The sequence below is a fragment of the Dermatophagoides farinae genome, chromosome 3, assembly GCF_024713945.1.
Source record: "Dermatophagoides farinae isolate YC_2012a chromosome 3, ASM2471394v1, whole genome shotgun sequence".
In the NCBI taxonomy this organism is placed as follows: domain Eukaryota; kingdom Metazoa; phylum Arthropoda; class Arachnida; order Sarcoptiformes; family Pyroglyphidae; genus Dermatophagoides; species Dermatophagoides farinae.
The window spans coordinates 3,231,698-3,249,095 of NC_134679.1; the positions used below are offsets into that span (position 1 = coordinate 3,231,698).

The following is a 17,398-nucleotide window of genomic DNA, read 5'->3' on the forward strand; positions in this document are numbered from 1 at the left end:
AATAAGATTGCGAAATTCAATTTGAGATCAATATTTCATTGAATCTCTTGCGTAACTCTTATTACTCACTAGGTCAGTGGATCATTAATGGAAGAACGATGTATACGGCAATTGAATCCTGAAGCAAGCAATCAAAAAAACAACAAGAAAAAAAGGTGGATTCAAATATTGCAAAAGCCGTTAACTTTACAATTAACTCTATTTGTAGCATAGGCTATTATTGTTTGGTTGCTTTCTATAGAAAATATATCTGAATCTTTTTTAAAAAAAATGATTTCCACATCGAACTAACTATAGTTAAAATATAGACACGGTGATGATTATTATCATCAAAATGGACAGTATCTTTATCAAATTATTATTGTCGTTGTTGTTGTTGTTATTCACAGCATCTTCGGATAACATGGTTGCGAAAATTTGATCCATGAACTTGGACTTGAATATTATTTCATTATCATGGTCGAGGCTATTATGAAATTTAATTTTTATTCTAATTATAAAACTGAATTGTTGATGGATAAAATCTCGCGATTTGAAAACAAAATGGCATTTAATTGAAAAATTCAATTTCGGTTTTTCAATTTGGTCACATCCGCTATTGAAAAAAATTTCTGTCAAGCATCATTGTGATTGTTGGCCGTGCATGAAATCACGTTGGCCAAATAAATTTCATTTTCAAAAGTGACACATTTTTAAAATGCTCGTTCACAAAGAATGTTTATGATGGAAAGATGTGAAAACAACAACAACAACAACAATGTGATAATTGATGTGATCTTCGCAAATATTTGCATGCGATCGACGATAATGAATGTTGGTGGTGGCGGTGATGGTGGTGGTGAATGAAACGATAATGTTGTTCCAAATACATTATACCTTGACCTGAAGAATCCATTTTGAATTTTCAATTCCAATCAATTATTTTGGTATTTTTTCACAACGAAACCAGAAAATCATTGATATTTTAAATTGAAATTAATAAAAATAAATATTAATTGCATAATCATATTAAACATATAATTATCATCGGAATAAATTCACATGTATGGAATGATTACACAATTTGTTGCACTAAACATCATCATCATCAACATCATCATGGAACACACACACTTGACAAAAATGTTGTTTTCTAAACTGTGTTGTTAATAAAATTACGCAACATGGTATTTGTACAAGTGAAAGTGTTTTCAAGAAAATTCAAGAGAGAGAACAAAAAACAAAACATTTATGCAAGAGATATTATGATGTTGCAACCAAAGAAAAATTACAACATCGTGAACAACATGATTTTGATTTTGACAAACTTTGATAATGGCAATAAAAAAAATGACCACAACTTATTTTATCTTCAGGCAGTCGCTGCCGCTTATGCAATAATAATTCGAATGAAATAAAAATGATGCAACATAAATCGTGTTCGCGCGTAAATCGATCCCAGACACATGAAGAACAAAAATAATTTCATCACACATCAATGATAGTGATGATAACATTGATCTTGAAATTATTTACATAAATAGCTTGTCGTCATTTTTTTTTGTTGTTGTTGCGAAATATAGCTACAAAAAAACAAAAACAAAAAAGAAAATTTTTTTCATCTTCAAGATCGTACTCTCTTCTTGGGACCGGCAAAACAAATGATAAAAAAAGTAAGAGAATAAGTGTTGTGGCTACTTTTAGCCATTGTGATGGGAGGAGAATTTCTAGTACGATTCTAAATCTGACATCTATTATGACATGGATCACCACCCTTGTTTGTTATTTTTTTTTTGTTTCATTCATTATCATCTGTCAATTGAATATTATTTTTGGAAAAAAAATGTGGGCAGTTTCTTTGATCACAATGTTGATGTTGATCCATCAAATATAGAACCATCACTACTGTTTTGCAGACATTGACATTGAATATTTTTATTTTTTTTTACCATCATCATCATCATCATCATCAATGATTTGTAACATGAAACCTTCGAAAGCCAATTGACCATAACATTGACAATGACCACTCGTTTTTTTCTGTTGTGTTTGTCTCACGTGAAATGTATTCTAAAAACAACTGAAATTAAACAACATCAACAATTTAATGATAAAGAAGAAGAAGAAGACAAAGACAAGTGATAGATCATAGCCATGGATCAGTGATCAGAGTTCTTTATTTACACATCTATGAATATCGAATCATGGATCGAATGGTATACATCGATATAAATACGACATTCAAACGAATCAATCTCAATCCATTCTTGTGGAAAACATTCATGATTTAATAATTCAAACGTCATTGATCCGTGTCTGTTTTTTATTGTCTCATTCTTAGTCAAAACATTTTTATCTGTTTATCACATCATTCATTGCGATCGTAATTGTCGAAATCGTAAACCGAAATGAATTTCATCGAGGTGAGTTTTTCTATTAAAAATTCTACCATTTAAAACAAGAAAATTAATCACCAAATATTCAGTGTTTTCGTCGTTCAAGCATTTCGACTATGCTGATGTTGACATTGTATATAATCATCACATTTTTATGCTCACCAAGTGATCAATCGATTGGTTATTTTGAAAATTATGGCTGGCCATCATACGGTATTGTGAAGCCATTTTGGTTAGCGCCTTTTTCCACGTATCCTACCGCGCAAACTAGTGGATATTCTCGTTCAGCTCGAATTCTTTCTGCTGGTGTTGTTCTTAATGCACCCGGTACACGTCGTAATGTTATTGGTTATTAATGAATTTTTCGAATTTTTGACCATTGTAAATAATTCATCTGTAAATAATTATCAATCGGCCAATTGAATTATTTGTTTTTTTTTCAGTGGATTTTGTTTTATTTTATTGAATAAAATGTCGAATTCAATCATTATTGTGCCTTACATTTTTTTTTGTATTTTGCAACGCAATTCGAATGTCCACATCGACAACAACGACTGACACTATGAATTCAAAAAGTTTCAATCAATCAATAAGGGAGTCACCTCGATTCTGCCAATGCCATGAACAACGATGGTCGTTTCGAGATGTTCGTCGATATATTCTTCGAAAGCAACTTCGAAATTGTCCGGATTGTCGTCAACAATTCCGTAATGTTACGATTCAAGATAAGCCTATCACCTTGTGTCAATATTTATTCTGTTCAGGTTGGCGTGGCTATTCTTTAATTATCAATTCATTTCTACAATTTTGGTTAATGTTTTACATGGCATTTTTGGCTTTCATTGATTTTTATCTGAGTGGCCAAAAAATAGCTATGGAAAATATCTTCTCTAGATCCAGTCCAACCATTCGATGGATATTTATTTTCTTCACTACATTGTTTCTAATGTCCACAATTTATGTGACAATCAAAACAATTCTACAACAATCAGTGGGATTTCTTATCCGAACTGGATATAAATTAATAATCGATGTTAAATTATTTGAAAATTAAATATCAATTGAATTCTACAAAATTGTGCGAAAAAAAATTCAAATTTTTGTTTCGTATTTTATGAACTAAACTCTTCTTTTCACATGTGTGTGTGTTTGCAGTGAAAAAAGCAGCTGTCAATCTGAATTTCAATTTGTTGCTATATTTTGATTGAAAATTCATATTCAATATTTTAAATCTTGGTTATTATTATTATCACGTATCTACTATTGTACGGCAGGTATTACACCAAAATATTCAGAGCCAACATGTTCAAGGTAAATGTTCAATTAAGTGATGACATTCAATTTTTCTAAATGTAGTTTGTATATGCCCAGAAAATATTCTTATCTGATATTGGCTTCATCAATTCGGTTTCGAAATCATGGCCTGCCCGTCAATCAAAATATTGTTGTTCACATCCCCAACATCATAGATGGTTGTCTAATCAGGCTGTCAATCAAGAAAATTCAATCATTCAAGATGATGCTTATGATATTGTCATTAACGGTGGTGGAATCGTCGGATTTTCAATGTTTGCCGCAATCAAATCTTCACCATTTTTGTCAGCTAAACGTGTTTTATTGATCGAACAACAATCACCGCCTCAGCCATCTACCTCAGTGATGCCAGAAGCTCGTAAATTCAGCAATCGTGTATCTGCCATAACTCTTTCATCTAAAGAATTTTTTGAACAACTAAAGATTTGGGATTCTTTATCGCCTTATGCTAAATCGATTCAAGGGATGTATGTATGGTCTGAACATTATCAAAATGGTATCAATTTTGGCCACGACTCTCCTTATGAAAATGCAATGTGTTATATTTTAGAAAATAATCGTATACTTCAAGCACTACATGATCTTATTCAATCGAATCGGAATTCATTGCAGCATATATCTTACAAAACATCTGTAGTCGATATAAACCAAGATGTTGATGTACGCGATTCGCAAGCGACAACTATTAAATTGAAGATTGTCGACATGGAAGATACTCAACAACAGCAAAAATCTATTCAAACCAGACTGTTGATTGGTTGTGATGGATACAAATCGATTGTACGTTCAAAATCGACATTGCCGTATTTTGAGGCTGATTTAAACCAAATGGGCATAGTAGGAACTCTGGAAGTTGAAACACTTAACAACGATAATCATATAGCATTTCAACGATTCGTTAATGATCAATTAGTAATTGCATTACTGCCACTCGATAAATGTCATTCATCGTTGGTATTGTCAGTGCCTAAGCAATCCTTACAGGAATGGATGAAACTATCCGATCAAGAATTCATTTCTCGACTTAACAATGAATTAATCCGTGAGCCGAAAATACAAAGTCCGTTAGATAAGCTGGCATCCACATTTAATATCCGTCAATTCAATTATGATAACGCTCAGATACGATCACCCGCAACAATTCGATCGATAGTTACTGGGTCAAGAGCTGCATTTCCACTGGGATTCGGTACTACCATACCTTTTATGGTCGGTACAATCCAGGCAAAAGTTCCCTTGTTACAAGCATTGATCAACAAAGATAAACGAGTCAATACAGCGATCATCGGTGATGCAGCACATCGTGTTCATCCACTAGCTGGCCAAGGTCTCAATCTTGGTCTTGGCGATGCTAGTACCTTGTTTTCCTGTTTAGATTCAAAATTATCAGCCGGTTATGAACTTTTTGCATCAAGATCAGATTCCCATGAAGCTCTCAGTCAAGCTTTATATGATTTTGAAAGGTGTCGTGTATTAAAATTGATACCGATGATGACTGCCATTCATTCGATGCAAACTTTATTCCATTTCACACCATCGGTATTATTGCCAATAGTGAATCAAATGGATATGGCCAAAAAACTTATCGTATCGTTTGCTAATTCCCGATGAAATCGAATCTTGTTTTTGTTTGCTATTAACTTTTATAATTATAATTTACCTGTAAATTTTTTTTTCTTAAACTCATTTCAATCAATGGTCATTGTAGTTTGTCCTCAATTCAATTGGTTTTTTTTCTAATAAATGATTTCAAGTCAAAAATAGTCAACGGAAAATAGATCATGAGTATGAGAATTTTTCCTCTTTTTCAAAGCTATGATCAAATATTGACAGAAAAAAACCTATTGGCAAGTAAAAAAGCTTCGGGTTTTTTGGGTTATGATTCGATAAATTCCTGTACCCAAAAATAGCAGTTTCGGGAAAAAGTAAATACACTCAATGATTAGAGTAGGTTATATAAAAGCCGTTGTCAGTAATGTTTCGATGATAATTTTTTCAGATTGTTTTTTCAACGTGTTAGCTAAAATATATCGTATGCGAAATGATTACCATTAGTTTTTTTCGTTATATTTTCTTCACTATTTTATTATTCATATTGTTCATTGTGAAAAATGTCAAAGTTAATGCCGATGAAGAAACATATTCTAGTCACTTGGAACATGAACAACAAAACACGCCACTAGAAGACATTGATTCAATATCAACGGTTACGAATGATACACGTCATGGAAGAAGTAAGATTATCTTAAATTTTATTTTTATTGAAATTTTTGTATTATTGTATTTATAGCATTCTTTTCCGAGTTGGGTTTTCTTCGACCTACCCTGTTTAACATTGTTCGATTCCCAAACGAAGAATGTCTGGACGCAAGTAATCAAAGTGGTACATGTTATACCACTTTGGAATGTAAAAAACTTGGTGGAAATCCAAGTTCAAAATGTGCCAAAGGTCTTGGAACATGTTGTATCAGTATGTGATTTTATATGATTAGAGGTTTCGTTAAGATAATTTTTACTAATATATAATTGTTACAGTGTCCAAAACATGTCATAACAGCACTTATAATAAAGTGGTTTATTTCAAAAATCCTAGCTATCCATTGACTGATTCGGAGCAAAATTTCTGCGACCTAAGCGTCAATATTGTCGATGCTGATATTTGTCAATTACGAATCGATTTTCTTGAATTTCAAATTGATCCTCCAACTGAAGGAAATTGTCTGGGTGATAAATTCACTGCAACAGCTTCCGGTATGACACCTACAGCTGTTCCAGTGCTTTGTGGTAATAATCGTAATCAACATAGTAAGTAGTATCAAGTGGTTTTGTATTGAAGAATCAACTTTTGATTTATTTCTTATTTATTTTCATGTTAAAAGTCTACCTTTCCTTGCCGACAAATCAAGAAAAACGTTCTGTATCAATCGTATTCGAAACCAACGCACTTGGTGACTACCGTTTTCATTTAAAAATTACTCAAATCGACTGTCGAGTGCGACAACCTCCTGCTCAAACAGGCCCGTTTTCTTCGGTTTCCACCTTGGCCACAAGACAATCACGAACCATCTATCAAAAGATTCCTAATCAGTTGACATATCCTGCACCCACTGGTTGTCTGCAATACTATACACAACCAACAGGAACATTTGAAAGTTTCAATTTTGGTCATTATCTCAACAACTTAGACTATGCAATATGCATCGAACGTCAACCGGATACTTGTCGTGTTATTTATTCGGCGACCGACTTAAATTTTGGTATTGAATCATCACAAACAGGAGCAATGCCAGGTGTCGGTGATCAGCTTTGCGTCAATGATTACCTACTGCTTGTTGGTGGTTCACAAACCGGTGAAGGGACGACCAAAGATCGATATTGTGGTGGAAAGCTTGCCTATTCAAGTTCGGAGACTACTGAAACTCCTGTCATAACCAAAGCCAATGGGCCAATTGTCATTCGATTTCATTCTGATGCGACACATTCGGTAACGTTGAAAGAAGGTTTCCGTGTCAAATACGAACAAAGTCCTACTGAATGCTCAACGGCCAATTCAGCATCGAACAATCCATTATTGAATAATCCCAATAGTCCTAATCCATTTATATCACCTGTAGTTGTGGCCATGATGGAATCCAATAGACCAAAACCAGTAAAACTGCCACCATTCTATCATAGCAATCTTGAACAATCAGAAACGGATGATATGGCAAGTACACGAAAACAACAAGCGATAGAAAGTAAAGTGGAAACGACATCACTAGAGATAAAATCTAGATCCAATGGAAAGCAATTAATTTTCTAGTTTTTTTTTTGTTTGGGATAATAAAACTTTAAACGATGCAAAAAATGAATCTACAATGATGATTTTTGAGTTTAATATGGATTAGCACGTTGAGGTCTGGTTGGATCAAACAATTTCGGGTCACTGTTAAATTTTGGATCACGATAGAACATCGACATAAAACCAAATCGAACAGCACGGGAAAGCTCTTTTCGTACAGCTCGATGTTGATGTTCACAAAGACCGGTAATATGTTTGTCATATAAACGTCCTGTATATGGTGACACAAATTGACTCAACAAACGAACGTTCTGTAAACAAAGTGAAAATTGTGACAATTAGCAAACTTTTGCGAAAAAATGTGTTTACCTTGTAATCAATTTCAATTCCATAACGACATAAAATGCATTGTGGTTTTTCTTTTAGATATGGATTGATCATATTTGGATCCGGCTTTGTAAAAAAAAAGTTGATTTAGTTTAATCAAATATCCGGAACTATTAACTTACTAGATCTTCATCTAGACAAGATTTCGGTTCGGATGAGTTCGAACACATCATACGACTCGTATTGATTATTCTTGATGTCCAACATTTTTGTCGTAACACTATGAAAATGAAAAATGTATTTTTTATTATTATATTAAAACAAAAAGATCGGTATTAACAATATGCTCACCGGAAAAGGCTAGATTGGTTAAGATTTTCATTTTAGATTTTTCCACAAAAAGCTTGATGGACAAACACATGTGTAATTTATTCGATCACGTTATCTATGTACAGATCGTGTAGTGGTTGAAATTTCGAGATGCAATTTCGTGAGTGTAAACAGTAAATATATTTGATGATGATGATGGAAAAATCAGTTTTGTTTTCATGAATGAATGTTTCATATTTATAATTTTTTAATTTTTTTTCGCCATCGCATATAAATTATGGCTTATGAAATCGATAAACGTCTTACCGAATTGACTGTAAGAGATTTGCCGTTGAATCGACGGCAGCAATTATCCTCATATTTAAACGTCGAACAAATTTTGATGTCTGATTGTGGTCTTGCTCGTGATTATCGAGGTATAGCACAACAATTAAATCTATCATATTCCGAGATTACTCAATTGGAAAAACTATTCGATCCTTGTGGATCATTATTGAGCTATCAACAGGTTGCAAAACTAAGCGTATTTGACCTGTTCGAATTGCTCATATCGATTGGCCGATTCGATATTCTCGACGACATGATTCCAGTGATTTTGGACGATGTGATCATTCGGATTAACCGTGACCATAATCAATCGGAACAAAAGCTTGTACCTATTCAACATGAATCAACCATTTGGTATGACGCATATGTTTGTTATGCTGATTCAGATTTGGATTTCGTTCGTAGTCTTACTGAATACCTTGAAACACCTGCTGTTGGATTTCGTTTATTTGTTCGCGATAGAGATCTTATGGTAGGAAATTGGGTATATGAAACATTCGCTAGGCTAATCGAAACACAATGTCGTCGAATGATCATTATATTGTCGCCGGATTTTTTTAAATCTCATGATTGTAAATTCCAATCCATGTTTGCTGCTGGTTTGGCAATCGAGAAATGTCAACGTATATTGATACCGATTATTTATAAACGCTGTGAAACGATACCGTCAATTTTACGGTTAATGAGTAAAATTGACATGAGTAGTATGACGAATTCGATACCCGATTGGTCAATGAATCGATTGATAAAGTCCATAAGACCAGAGCAATCACCATCACATCATAAACAAATAGAACCGCCAGCTCATAATCGTCCAATCGAATTTGATAATAATAATGACCATAATGACGAAAATTCTTCTAATCATCAAAATTTCATGTTACCAATAGAACAACCCGAAATAATAACGATAGATTCGGCAAGAGAAAACAATACTCAGATTATAAATAACACCATCATATCTGTGATATCAAATGATGAAAATTCATCATCGACTAGGCCTTTGATTCCAGCTTCTACTGTTATTGCAACTAGTAGTCAAACAGTATCGATGAAAAATGTCGATACAAATCGTTCAAAAAATTGGATCAAAACAATTAAAAAGAAAATTAAAGTTGCTTTATGATTTATGATTATTTTTATAAAATTTTTTATTTCAAATTTTAAATAAAGATACTGTGTTTCAATTGCTCATTTATTCATGAATGTTTCTATATGTTTTAATATGAAAAATAACATTCCTACATAAATAAAAAAAAGCTAATCGGATGAGAGAAAAAAAATTAATAATTTTTCTCATCAAATTCATTTTAAATTATTATACATACATTGAGAAGAGTCTGACCAGTAATTGTACCAATTGGTTCGAAACTAGGTCCATATTTTTTTCCATTCATTAATCTTTCGAACCAATTTTCATAACGTAATTTTAATCCAGTGTGTTTAATTACAGGAATGATGGCTGGCAAATATTTGTCGACACTATGTAAGAGACTTGTTTGTATAGCCAGAATGCCTAGTCCAATGGTTAATATTAAACTATGGATGATGAACACAATATATACTTGTAATCGTAATTCAGAATTATTGTTGAGCGATCTTAGAGAAACCAAACTCATCACATGGATTGGAATGCTAAATGCAATGAATATGAAAAAAAATGGACCCCATACTTCTTGAAATGATTTACAAAAATAAATGGATAGTCGTAAATGTTCACAATGTATTACACAAAGTTGTTGTATCATTTTAATGGGCAAACATCGGCCACGAATTGTTGGTATGAATAGGTAATCGATTTTCATCGAAAAATTGGTTGCAATATTACGCAATTGATGTTTCATTTCAGCGATTGTACAAATGACATAGGTAAAGATCAACAATTGTAGTGTGGAAATGAAAATTATAAATCGTAATAATAGCCATACGAAATAGATTATCAGGAACATTTCTCCAATAAATAGCAGCAATCGATTCCATAGATAAATTTTAAATGGTTGATAAAGATTTTCATATGAATGGAAAGAAATTTGTAGCGTTAATGGACCTAAAAAAATTATCGGTCAACAATTTAAGTTGACTTGACTTTTGTAAATTTAATCTTACCGTAAGCAATTTTAATAAATCGAAAACATTTTTCAAGAATAGTTTGGGTAATGATTAATTTCTGTCTACAATTCATTGACATTGTCGCTAAAGTATTAAATTTTGCAAAGGATGCCAATCGTCTATGGTCAACATTTTCTAATTTGAACCATAATTTAAAAATTATCAAATGACGATAAAACCATCGTTTAAAATTGTTTCGATCAATGTTTTCATGAAAATCAGCTAGCTTGGCATCAATTTTATCACGCAATTTCTCTTCTGACAACAAACATTGGTTATATTGTTGTCGATTAATAACGATCAGATCATATAGTAATTGAAATGAAACAGAAAGTACATTTGGTTGATTATAAAGTGATACATGTGCTCGAAATGCAATTAGCACTAACATTAGAATCAATATCATGAAATTAATGTAAAGATGTTTATGATCTGCATAGATGTTTAAACTATATGGATCCATTTGCCATAATCTGGAATCAGATGGTGTTGAATCAATCGCGTAGCTTATGATGCACGATACTAAACGAGTGATAATTATATAAAATACACATGAATCCAATCGACATTTCCTTCGATATTGACGATCGCCATTTTTTTCAACTATAAATTTTAATTCATCATGGCAAATACCAGAAAAATTCATGTTTAGTTATTATGGCCGATTGTTACGGTTTTCGATGGCTAAATGTTGGGGAAAAAAATCATTTTGTAATATTATAACAATGGAAATTTTTGTGTAATGATTTTGTTTGTGAATAATAAAAAAATTTTCAGCCACCGTTATCATTAAAATAACATTAAAAAATAATGCCAAGATCGATAAGGGAAATGTATGTATGGTACATTCATTTATATTATACTATATACTCCTCTAAGGGCACGTGGTTTGTTATGAAACAGAATCATTGCGACAAAATTCGAAACCAAAGTGAAAATTTTAAGAATGAATAAAAATATAAAGTAGCGTTGGATACTAGCTTTTCAAAAAAAATTGATTATTATTTGGAATTTTGTTTACACGATTCAAATAATCATCATTTACGATTATAATGGCAGAAAGAACAATAATAAAATCAATTTATAGATTAGATAGTCTTATGATTTGTCTTTAATTCAACGATCAATTCATTAAGCTACAAGGTTGTGTTGTTAATGTTTTTTTCCCTACATTTTTTTGAAATTTATAAACGCTGTGAAATGATACCGTCAATTTTACGGTTAATGAGTAAAATTGACATGAGTGGTGTGAAGAATTTTATCGGGCAATGAAATGGTTGATAATGTCCATAAGACCGAAGCCATCATCATCTCATCATAAACAAATAGAACCGCCAGCTCATGATCGTCCAATAGAATTTAATAATAATGACCATAATGACGAAAATTCTTCTAATCATCAAAATTTCATGTTACCAATAGAACAACCCGAAATAATAACGATAGATTCGACTAAAGAAAACAATACTCAGATTATTAATAATACCATCATATCTGTGATATCAAGTGATAAAAAACTCATCATCGACTAGGCCTTTGATTCCAGATTCTACTGTCATTGCAACTAGAAAAAGAAAATCAATGTTGCTTTATGATTATTTTTAAAAATTTTTTATTACAAAATTTAATTAAGGACACTGTTTTTCGATTGGTCATTCATTCATGAATGTTTCTATATGTTTTAAAATGAAAAATAACATTCCTACATAAATAAAAAGAATCTAATCGGATGAGAGAAAAAAATTAATAATTTTTTTTCATTAAATTGATGTTAAATTATTATACATACATTGAGTACAGTATGACCAGTAATTGTACCAATTGGTTCGAAACTAGGTCCATATTTTTTTCCATTCGTTAATCTATCAAACCAATTTCCAAAACGTAATTTAAATCTAGTATATTTGATTTCAGGAATGATGGCTGGCAAATATTTAGATACACTATGTAGAAGACTTGTTTGTATAGCCAGAGTGCTTAGTGCAGCGATTAATGTTAAACTATGAACAAAGAACGTAATATATACTTGTAATCGCAAATGATGGGAATCATTACTCGTCGATCTTAGCGAAACCAAACTCATCACATGGATTGGAATGCTAAATGCAATGAATACGAAAAAAAATGATCCCCATACTTCTTGAAATGATTTACAATAATAAATGGATAGTCGTAAATGTTCACAATGTATTACACATAGTTGTTGTATCATTTTAATAGGCAAACATCGACCACGAATTGTTGGTATGAATAGGTAATAGATTTTCATTGAAAAATTGGTTGCAATATTACGCAATCGATGTTTCATCTCAGCGATTGTACAAATGACATAGGTAAAGATCAACAATTGTAGTGTGGAAATGAAAATTATAAATCGTAATAATAGCCATACGAAATAGATTATCAGGAACATTTCTCCAATAAATAGCAGCAATCGATTCCATAGATAAATTTTAAATGGTTGATAAAGATTTTCATATGAATGGAAAGAAATTTGTAGCGTTAATGGACCTAAAAAAATTATCGGTCAACAATTTAAGTTGACTTGACTTTTGTAAATTTAATCTTACCGTAAGCAATTTTAATAAATCGAAAACATTTTTCAAGAATAGTTTGGGTAATGATTAATTTCTGTCTGCAATTCATTGACATGGTCGCTAAAGTATTAAATTTTGCAAAGGATGCCAATCGTTTATGATCAACATTTTCTAATTTGAACCATAATTGTAAAATTATAAAATGGCGATAAAACCATCTTTTAAAATTGTTTCGATCAATGTTTTCGTGAAAATTAGCCAGCTTGGCATCAATTTTGTCCCGCAATTCCTCTTCTGACAACAAACATTGGTTATATTGTTGTCGATTGATAACGATCAGATCATATGGTAATTGAAATGAAACAGAAAGTACATTTGGTTGATTATAAAGTGATAGTTGTGCTCGAAATAAAATAAGCACTATCATTAAAATCAATATCATGAAATTAATGTAAAGATGTTTATGATCTACATAGATGTTTATACTATATGGATCAATTTGCCATAATCTGGAATCAGATGGTGTTGAATCAATCGCGTAGCTTATGATGCACGATACTAAACGAGTGATAATTATATAAAATACACATGAATCCAATCGACATTTCCTTCGATATTGACGATCGCCATTTTTTTCAACTATAAATTTTAATTCATCATGACAAATACCAGAAAAATTCATGTTTAGTTATTATGACCGTTTGTTACGGCTTTCGATGGCTAAATGTTGGTGTTTAAAAAAAAATTTAGAAAAAGTAAAATTGAAAAAAAGTAACATTGAGAGATTTTGTTTGTGAATAATATTAAAATTCTCAGTCACTATTATTATTATAATAACATAAAAAATAATGTCATAATCGATAAAGGATATGTGTGGTACATTCATTTGTACTTTAGTATAGAACTATGAATAATAAATGTATTAAATAATGTACATACGAACAACCATTTGTTATGAAACAGAATCATTGGTCATATGACAATGTGAAAATTTTAAGAATGAATGAAAATCTAAAGTATTGTTAGATACTAGCTTTTCAAAAAAATTGATTATTATTTGGAATTTTGTTTTCATGATTCAAATAAAAATGATTATTTTTGATTAGAATGGCATAAAGAACAATGATCAAATCAATTTATAGATTAGATAGTCTTATGATTTTTCTGTGTTTCTGTATATTCAATTTCATTCATTCAATTATTGTTTAATTCAACGATCAATTTATTAAGCTACAAGGTTGTGTTGTTAATGTTTTTTTCCTTACATTTTTTGGACATTTATAAACACTGTGAAAAGATACCGTCAATTTTACGGTTAATGAGTAAAATTGACATGAGTGGTGTGAAGAATTTTATGCCCAATCGGGCCATGAAATGTTGATAATGTCCATAAGACCGAAGACATCATCATCTTATCATAAACAAATGGAACCGCCAGCTCATGATCGTCCAATAGAATTTAATAATAATGACGAAAATCCTTCTAATCATCAAAATTTCATGTTACCCATAAAACAATCCGAAATACACTCATACCCCGCTTAACGCTGCCCCGTTTAGCGCTGATTCGATATAACGCTGTATAATTACCCTACATTACATTACATTGTTACATTGTATATGAATGGTAAAAATGCATTATGTAAAGATAGCCCCGATTAGCGCTGTTTCGCTTAACGCTCAGAATTTTTGGAACGTAACCCCCGCGTTAAGCGGGGTATTACTGTAATAACGATAGATTCGACTAAAGAAAACAATACTCAGATTATTATTTATACCATCATATCTGTGATATCAAGTGATAAAAAACTCATCATCGACTAGGCCTTTGATTCCAGATTCTACTGTCATTGCAACTAGAAAAAGAAAATCAATGTTGCTTTATGATTATTTTTAAAAATTTTTTATTACAAAATTTAATTAAGGACACTGTTTTTCGATTGGTCATTCATTCATGAATGTTTCTATATGTTTTAAAATGAAAAATAACATTCCTACATAAATAAAAAGAATCTAATCGGATGAGAGAAAAAAATTAATAATTTTTTTTCATTAAATTGATGTTAAATTATTATACATACATTGAGTACAGTATGACCAGTAATTGTACCAATTGGTTCGAAACTAGGTCCATATTTTTTTCCATTCGTTAATCTATCAAACCAATTTCCAAAACGTAATTTAAATCTAGTATATTTGATTTCAGGAATGATGGCTGGCAAATATTTAGAGACACTATGTAGAAGACTTGTTTGTATAGCCAGAGTGCTTAGTGCAGCGATTAATGTTAAACTATGAACAAAGAACGTAATATATACTTGTAATCGCAAATGATGGGAATCATTACTCGTCGATCTTAGCGAAACCAAACTCATCACATGGATTGGAATGCTAAATGCAATGAATACGAAAAAAAATGATCCCCATACTTCTTGAAATGATTTACAATAATAAATGGATAGTCGTAAATGTTCACGATGTATTACACATAGTTGTTGTATCATTTTAATAGGCAAACATCGACCACGAATTGTTGGTATGAATAGGTAATAGATTTTCATTGAAAAATTGGTTGCAATATTACGCAATTGATGTTTCATCTCAGCGATCTGACAAATGACATAGGTAACGATTAACAATTGTAGTGTGGAAATGAAGAATATAAATCGTAATATTAGCCATACGAAATAGATTATCAGGAACATTTCTCCGATAAATAGCAGCAATCGATTCCATAGATAAATTTTAAATGGTTGATAGAGATTTTCATATGAATGGAAAAAAATTTGTAATGTTAATGGACCTAAAAAAATTATCGGTCAACAATTTTATTTGACTTTAATCCTGTAAATTTAATCTTACCGTAAGCGATTTTAAAAAATCGAAAACATTTTTCAAGAATAGTTTGGGTAATGATTAATTTCTGTCTGCAATTCATTGACATGGTCGCTAAAGTATTAAATTTTGCAAAGGATGCCAATCGTTTATGGTCAACATTTTCTAATTTGAACCATAATTGTAAAATTATCAAATGACGATAAAACCATCTTTTAAAATTGTTTCGATCAATGTTTTCGTGAAAATTAGCCAGCTTGGCATCAATTTTGTCACGCAATTCCTCTTCTGACAACAAACATTGGTTATATTGTTGTCGATTGATAACGATCAGATCATATGGTAATTGAAATGAAACAGAAAGTACATTTGGTTGATTATAAAGTGATAGTTGTGCTCGAAATAAAATAAGCACTATCATTAAAATCAATATCATGAAATTAATGTAAAGATGTTTATGATCTACATAGATGTTTATACTATATGGATCAATTTGCCATAATCTGGAATCAGATGGTGTTGAATCAATTGCGTAGCTTATGATGCACGATACTAAACGAGTGATAATTATATAAAATACACATGAATCCAATCGACATTTCCTTCGATATTGACGATCGCCATTTTTTTCAACTATAAATTTTAATTCATCATGACAAATACCAGAAAAATTCATGTTTAGTTATTATGACCGTTTGTTACGGCTTTCGATGGCTAAATGTTGGTGTTTAAAAAAAAATTTAGAAAAAGTAAAATTGAAAAAAAGTAACATTGAGAGATTTTGTTTGTGAATAATATTAAAATTCTCAGTCACTATTATTATTATAATAACATAAAAAATAATGTCATAATCGATAAAGGATATGTGTGGTACATTCATTTGTACTTTAGTATAGAACTATGAATAATAAATGTATTAAATAATGTACATACGAACAACCATTTGTTATGAAACAGAATCATTGGTCATATGACAATAACATAAAAAATAATGTCATAATCGATAAAGGAAATGTGTGGTACATTCATTTGTACTTTAGTATAGAACTATGAATAATAAATGTATTATAAATAATGTACATACGAACAACCATTTGTTATGAAACAGAATCATTGGTCATATGACAATGTGAAAATTTTAAGAATGAATGAAAATCTAAAGTATTGTTAGATACTAGCTTTTCAAAAAAATTGACTATTATTGGGAATTTTGTTTTCATGATTCAAATAATAATGATTATTTTTGATTAGAATGGCATAAAGAACAATGATCAAATCAATTTATTGATTAGATAGTCTTATGATTTGTCTGTGTTTCTGTATATTCAATTTCATTCATTCAATTATTGTTTAATTCAATGAGCTACAAGGTTGTGTTATTGTTGTTTTTTTTTCTAAAAAATTTTTTGAATATTTTATGGCAACAAAAAATATCTAAAAAATCGATTCGTCAAGTATTTTGA

At 31.0% G+C, this 17,398-nt stretch overlaps 8 protein-coding genes across 9 annotated transcripts; 4 read left to right on the forward strand and 4 right to left on the reverse strand.

The window, feature by feature from the left end:
• Nucleotides 1-422: 422 nt before the first annotated feature.
• LOC142597387 (uncharacterized) lies at nucleotides 423-2,863 on the forward strand. Its single transcript, XM_075729242.1, has 2 exons — nucleotides 423-2,402; nucleotides 2,465-2,863. Exons 1-2 carry the CDS (start codon nucleotides 2,388-2,390, stop codon nucleotides 2,729-2,731), a joined length of 282 nt encoding a protein of 93 aa, XP_075585357.1. The 5' UTR covers nucleotides 423-2,387; the 3' UTR covers nucleotides 2,732-2,863.
• A 654-nt stretch (nucleotides 2,864-3,517) lies between these two features.
• On the forward strand, nucleotides 3,518-5,450 carry Coq6 (ubiquinone biosynthesis protein COQ6, mitochondrial). Its single transcript, XM_047058561.2, has 2 exons — nucleotides 3,518-3,686; nucleotides 3,747-5,450. Exons 1-2 carry the CDS (start codon nucleotides 3,678-3,680, stop codon nucleotides 5,298-5,300), a joined length of 1,563 nt encoding a protein of 520 aa, XP_046914517.2. The 5' UTR covers nucleotides 3,518-3,677; the 3' UTR covers nucleotides 5,301-5,450.
• A 235-nt stretch (nucleotides 5,451-5,685) lies between these two features.
• On the forward strand, nucleotides 5,686-7,491 carry LOC124495224 (uncharacterized). The gene is made up of 4 exons (XM_047058560.2): nucleotides 5,686-5,923; nucleotides 5,980-6,159; nucleotides 6,225-6,494; nucleotides 6,569-7,491. Exons 1-4 carry the CDS (start codon nucleotides 5,731-5,733, stop codon nucleotides 7,489-7,491), a joined length of 1,566 nt encoding a protein of 521 aa, XP_046914516.1. The 5' UTR covers nucleotides 5,686-5,730.
• LOC124495229 (mitochondrial ribosomal protein S18C) lies at nucleotides 7,472-8,282 on the reverse strand. Its single transcript, XM_047058566.2, has 4 exons — nucleotides 8,149-8,282; nucleotides 7,980-8,077; nucleotides 7,840-7,923; nucleotides 7,472-7,781 (listed from the first exon to the last, which is right to left on the reverse strand). The coding sequence occupies exons 1-4, from the start codon at nucleotides 8,216-8,218 to the stop codon at nucleotides 7,563-7,565; spliced, it is 471 nt and encodes a 156-aa protein (XP_046914522.2). The 5' UTR covers nucleotides 8,219-8,282; the 3' UTR covers nucleotides 7,472-7,562.
• Nucleotides 8,283-8,396: 114 nt separating this feature from the next.
• Nucleotides 8,397-9,764, forward strand: Myd88 (myeloid differentiation primary response protein MyD88). Its single transcript, XM_047058565.2, has one exon. The coding sequence runs from the start codon at nucleotides 8,405-8,407 to the stop codon at nucleotides 9,578-9,580; it is 1,176 nt and encodes a 391-aa protein (XP_046914521.1). The 5' UTR covers nucleotides 8,397-8,404; the 3' UTR covers nucleotides 9,581-9,764.
• On the reverse strand, nucleotides 9,632-10,751 carry LOC124495226 (uncharacterized). Its single transcript, XM_047058562.2, has 3 exons — nucleotides 10,561-10,751; nucleotides 9,783-10,501; nucleotides 9,632-9,714 (listed from the first exon to the last, which is right to left on the reverse strand). Exons 1-3 carry the CDS (start codon nucleotides 10,640-10,642, stop codon nucleotides 9,646-9,648), a joined length of 870 nt encoding a protein of 289 aa, XP_046914518.2. The 5' UTR covers nucleotides 10,643-10,751; the 3' UTR covers nucleotides 9,632-9,645.
• A 1,403-nt stretch (nucleotides 10,752-12,154) lies between these two features.
• On the reverse strand, nucleotides 12,155-13,493 carry LOC142597388 (uncharacterized). Its single transcript, XM_075729243.1, has 3 exons — nucleotides 13,134-13,493; nucleotides 12,353-13,074; nucleotides 12,155-12,284 (listed from the first exon to the last, which is right to left on the reverse strand). Exons 1-3 carry the CDS (start codon nucleotides 13,213-13,215, stop codon nucleotides 12,216-12,218), a joined length of 873 nt encoding a protein of 290 aa, XP_075585358.1. The 5' UTR covers nucleotides 13,216-13,493; the 3' UTR covers nucleotides 12,155-12,215.
• Nucleotides 13,494-14,990: 1,497 nt separating this feature from the next.
• On the reverse strand, nucleotides 14,991-16,680 carry LOC124494468 (uncharacterized). 2 transcript variants are annotated; one of them, XM_075729635.1, is made up of 4 exons: nucleotides 15,963-16,680; nucleotides 15,785-15,903; nucleotides 15,182-15,709; nucleotides 14,991-15,113 (listed from the first exon to the last, which is right to left on the reverse strand). In XM_075729635.1, exons 1-4 carry the CDS (start codon nucleotides 16,609-16,611, stop codon nucleotides 15,045-15,047), a joined length of 1,365 nt encoding a protein of 454 aa, XP_075585750.1. In that variant the 5' UTR covers nucleotides 16,612-16,680; the 3' UTR covers nucleotides 14,991-15,044. The 2 variants fall into 2 exon arrangements, with proteins under 2 accessions (XP_075585750.1, XP_046913595.2); XM_047057639.2 differs by having other exon boundaries at nucleotides 15,182-15,903; nucleotides 15,963-16,678.
• Between the last annotated feature and the right edge of the window lie 718 nt (nucleotides 16,681-17,398).

Bases quoted from the DNA above. Each gene is read 5' to 3' on its own strand.
- Myd88 (XM_047058565.2), top strand. From the start codon at position 8,405: ATGGCTTATGAAATCGATAAACGTCTTACCGAATTGACTGTAAGAGAT.
- LOC124495226 (XM_047058562.2), bottom strand. From the start codon at position 10,642: ATGTCAATGAATTGTAGACAGAAATTAATCATTACCCAAACTATTCTT. The intron at 10,502-10,560 runs GTAAGATTAAAT...TAATTTTTTTAG, and splicing joins ATTTATTAAAATTGCTTACG to GTCCATTAACGCTACAAATT. The intron at 9,715-9,782 runs GTATGTATAATA...TCATCCGATTAG, and splicing joins CTGGTCAGACTCTTCTCAAT to CTTTTTTTTATTTATGTAGG.
- LOC124494468 (XM_047057639.2), bottom strand. From the start codon at position 16,611: ATGAATTTTTCTGGTATTTGTCATGATGAATTAAAATTTATAGTTGAA. The intron at 15,904-15,962 runs GTAAGATTAAAT...TAATTTTTTTAG, and splicing joins ATTTTTTAAAATCGCTTACG to GTCCATTAACATTACAAATT. The intron at 15,114-15,181 runs GTATGTATAATA...TCATCCGATTAG, and splicing joins CTGGTCATACTGTACTCAAT to ATTCTTTTTATTTATGTAGG.
- LOC124495224 (XM_047058560.2), top strand. From the start codon at position 5,731: ATGATTACCATTAGTTTTTTTCGTTATATTTTCTTCACTATTTTATTA. The intron at 5,924-5,979 runs GTAAGATTATCT...TTGTATTTATAG, and splicing joins TGATACACGTCATGGAAGAA to CATTCTTTTCCGAGTTGGGT. The intron at 6,160-6,224 runs GTATGTGATTTT...TAATTGTTACAG, and splicing joins TCTTGGAACATGTTGTATCA to TGTCCAAAACATGTCATAAC.
- LOC142597388 (XM_075729243.1), bottom strand. From the start codon at position 13,215: ATGTCAATGAATTGCAGACAGAAATTAATCATTACCCAAACTATTCTT. The intron at 13,075-13,133 runs GTAAGATTAAAT...TAATTTTTTTAG, and splicing joins ATTTATTAAAATTGCTTACG to GTCCATTAACGCTACAAATT. The intron at 12,285-12,352 runs GTATGTATAATA...TCATCCGATTAG, and splicing joins CTGGTCATACTGTACTCAAT to ATTCTTTTTATTTATGTAGG.
- LOC124495229 (XM_047058566.2), bottom strand. From the start codon at position 8,218: ATGTGTTTGTCCATCAAGCTTTTTGTGGAAAAATCTAAAATGAAAATC. The intron at 8,078-8,148 runs GTGAGCATATTG...TCATTTTCATAG, and splicing joins AACCAATCTAGCCTTTTCCG to TGTTACGACAAAAATGTTGG. The intron at 7,924-7,979 runs GTAAGTTAATAG...TTTTTTACAAAG, and splicing joins CTTGTCTAGATGAAGATCTA to CCGGATCCAAATATGATCAA.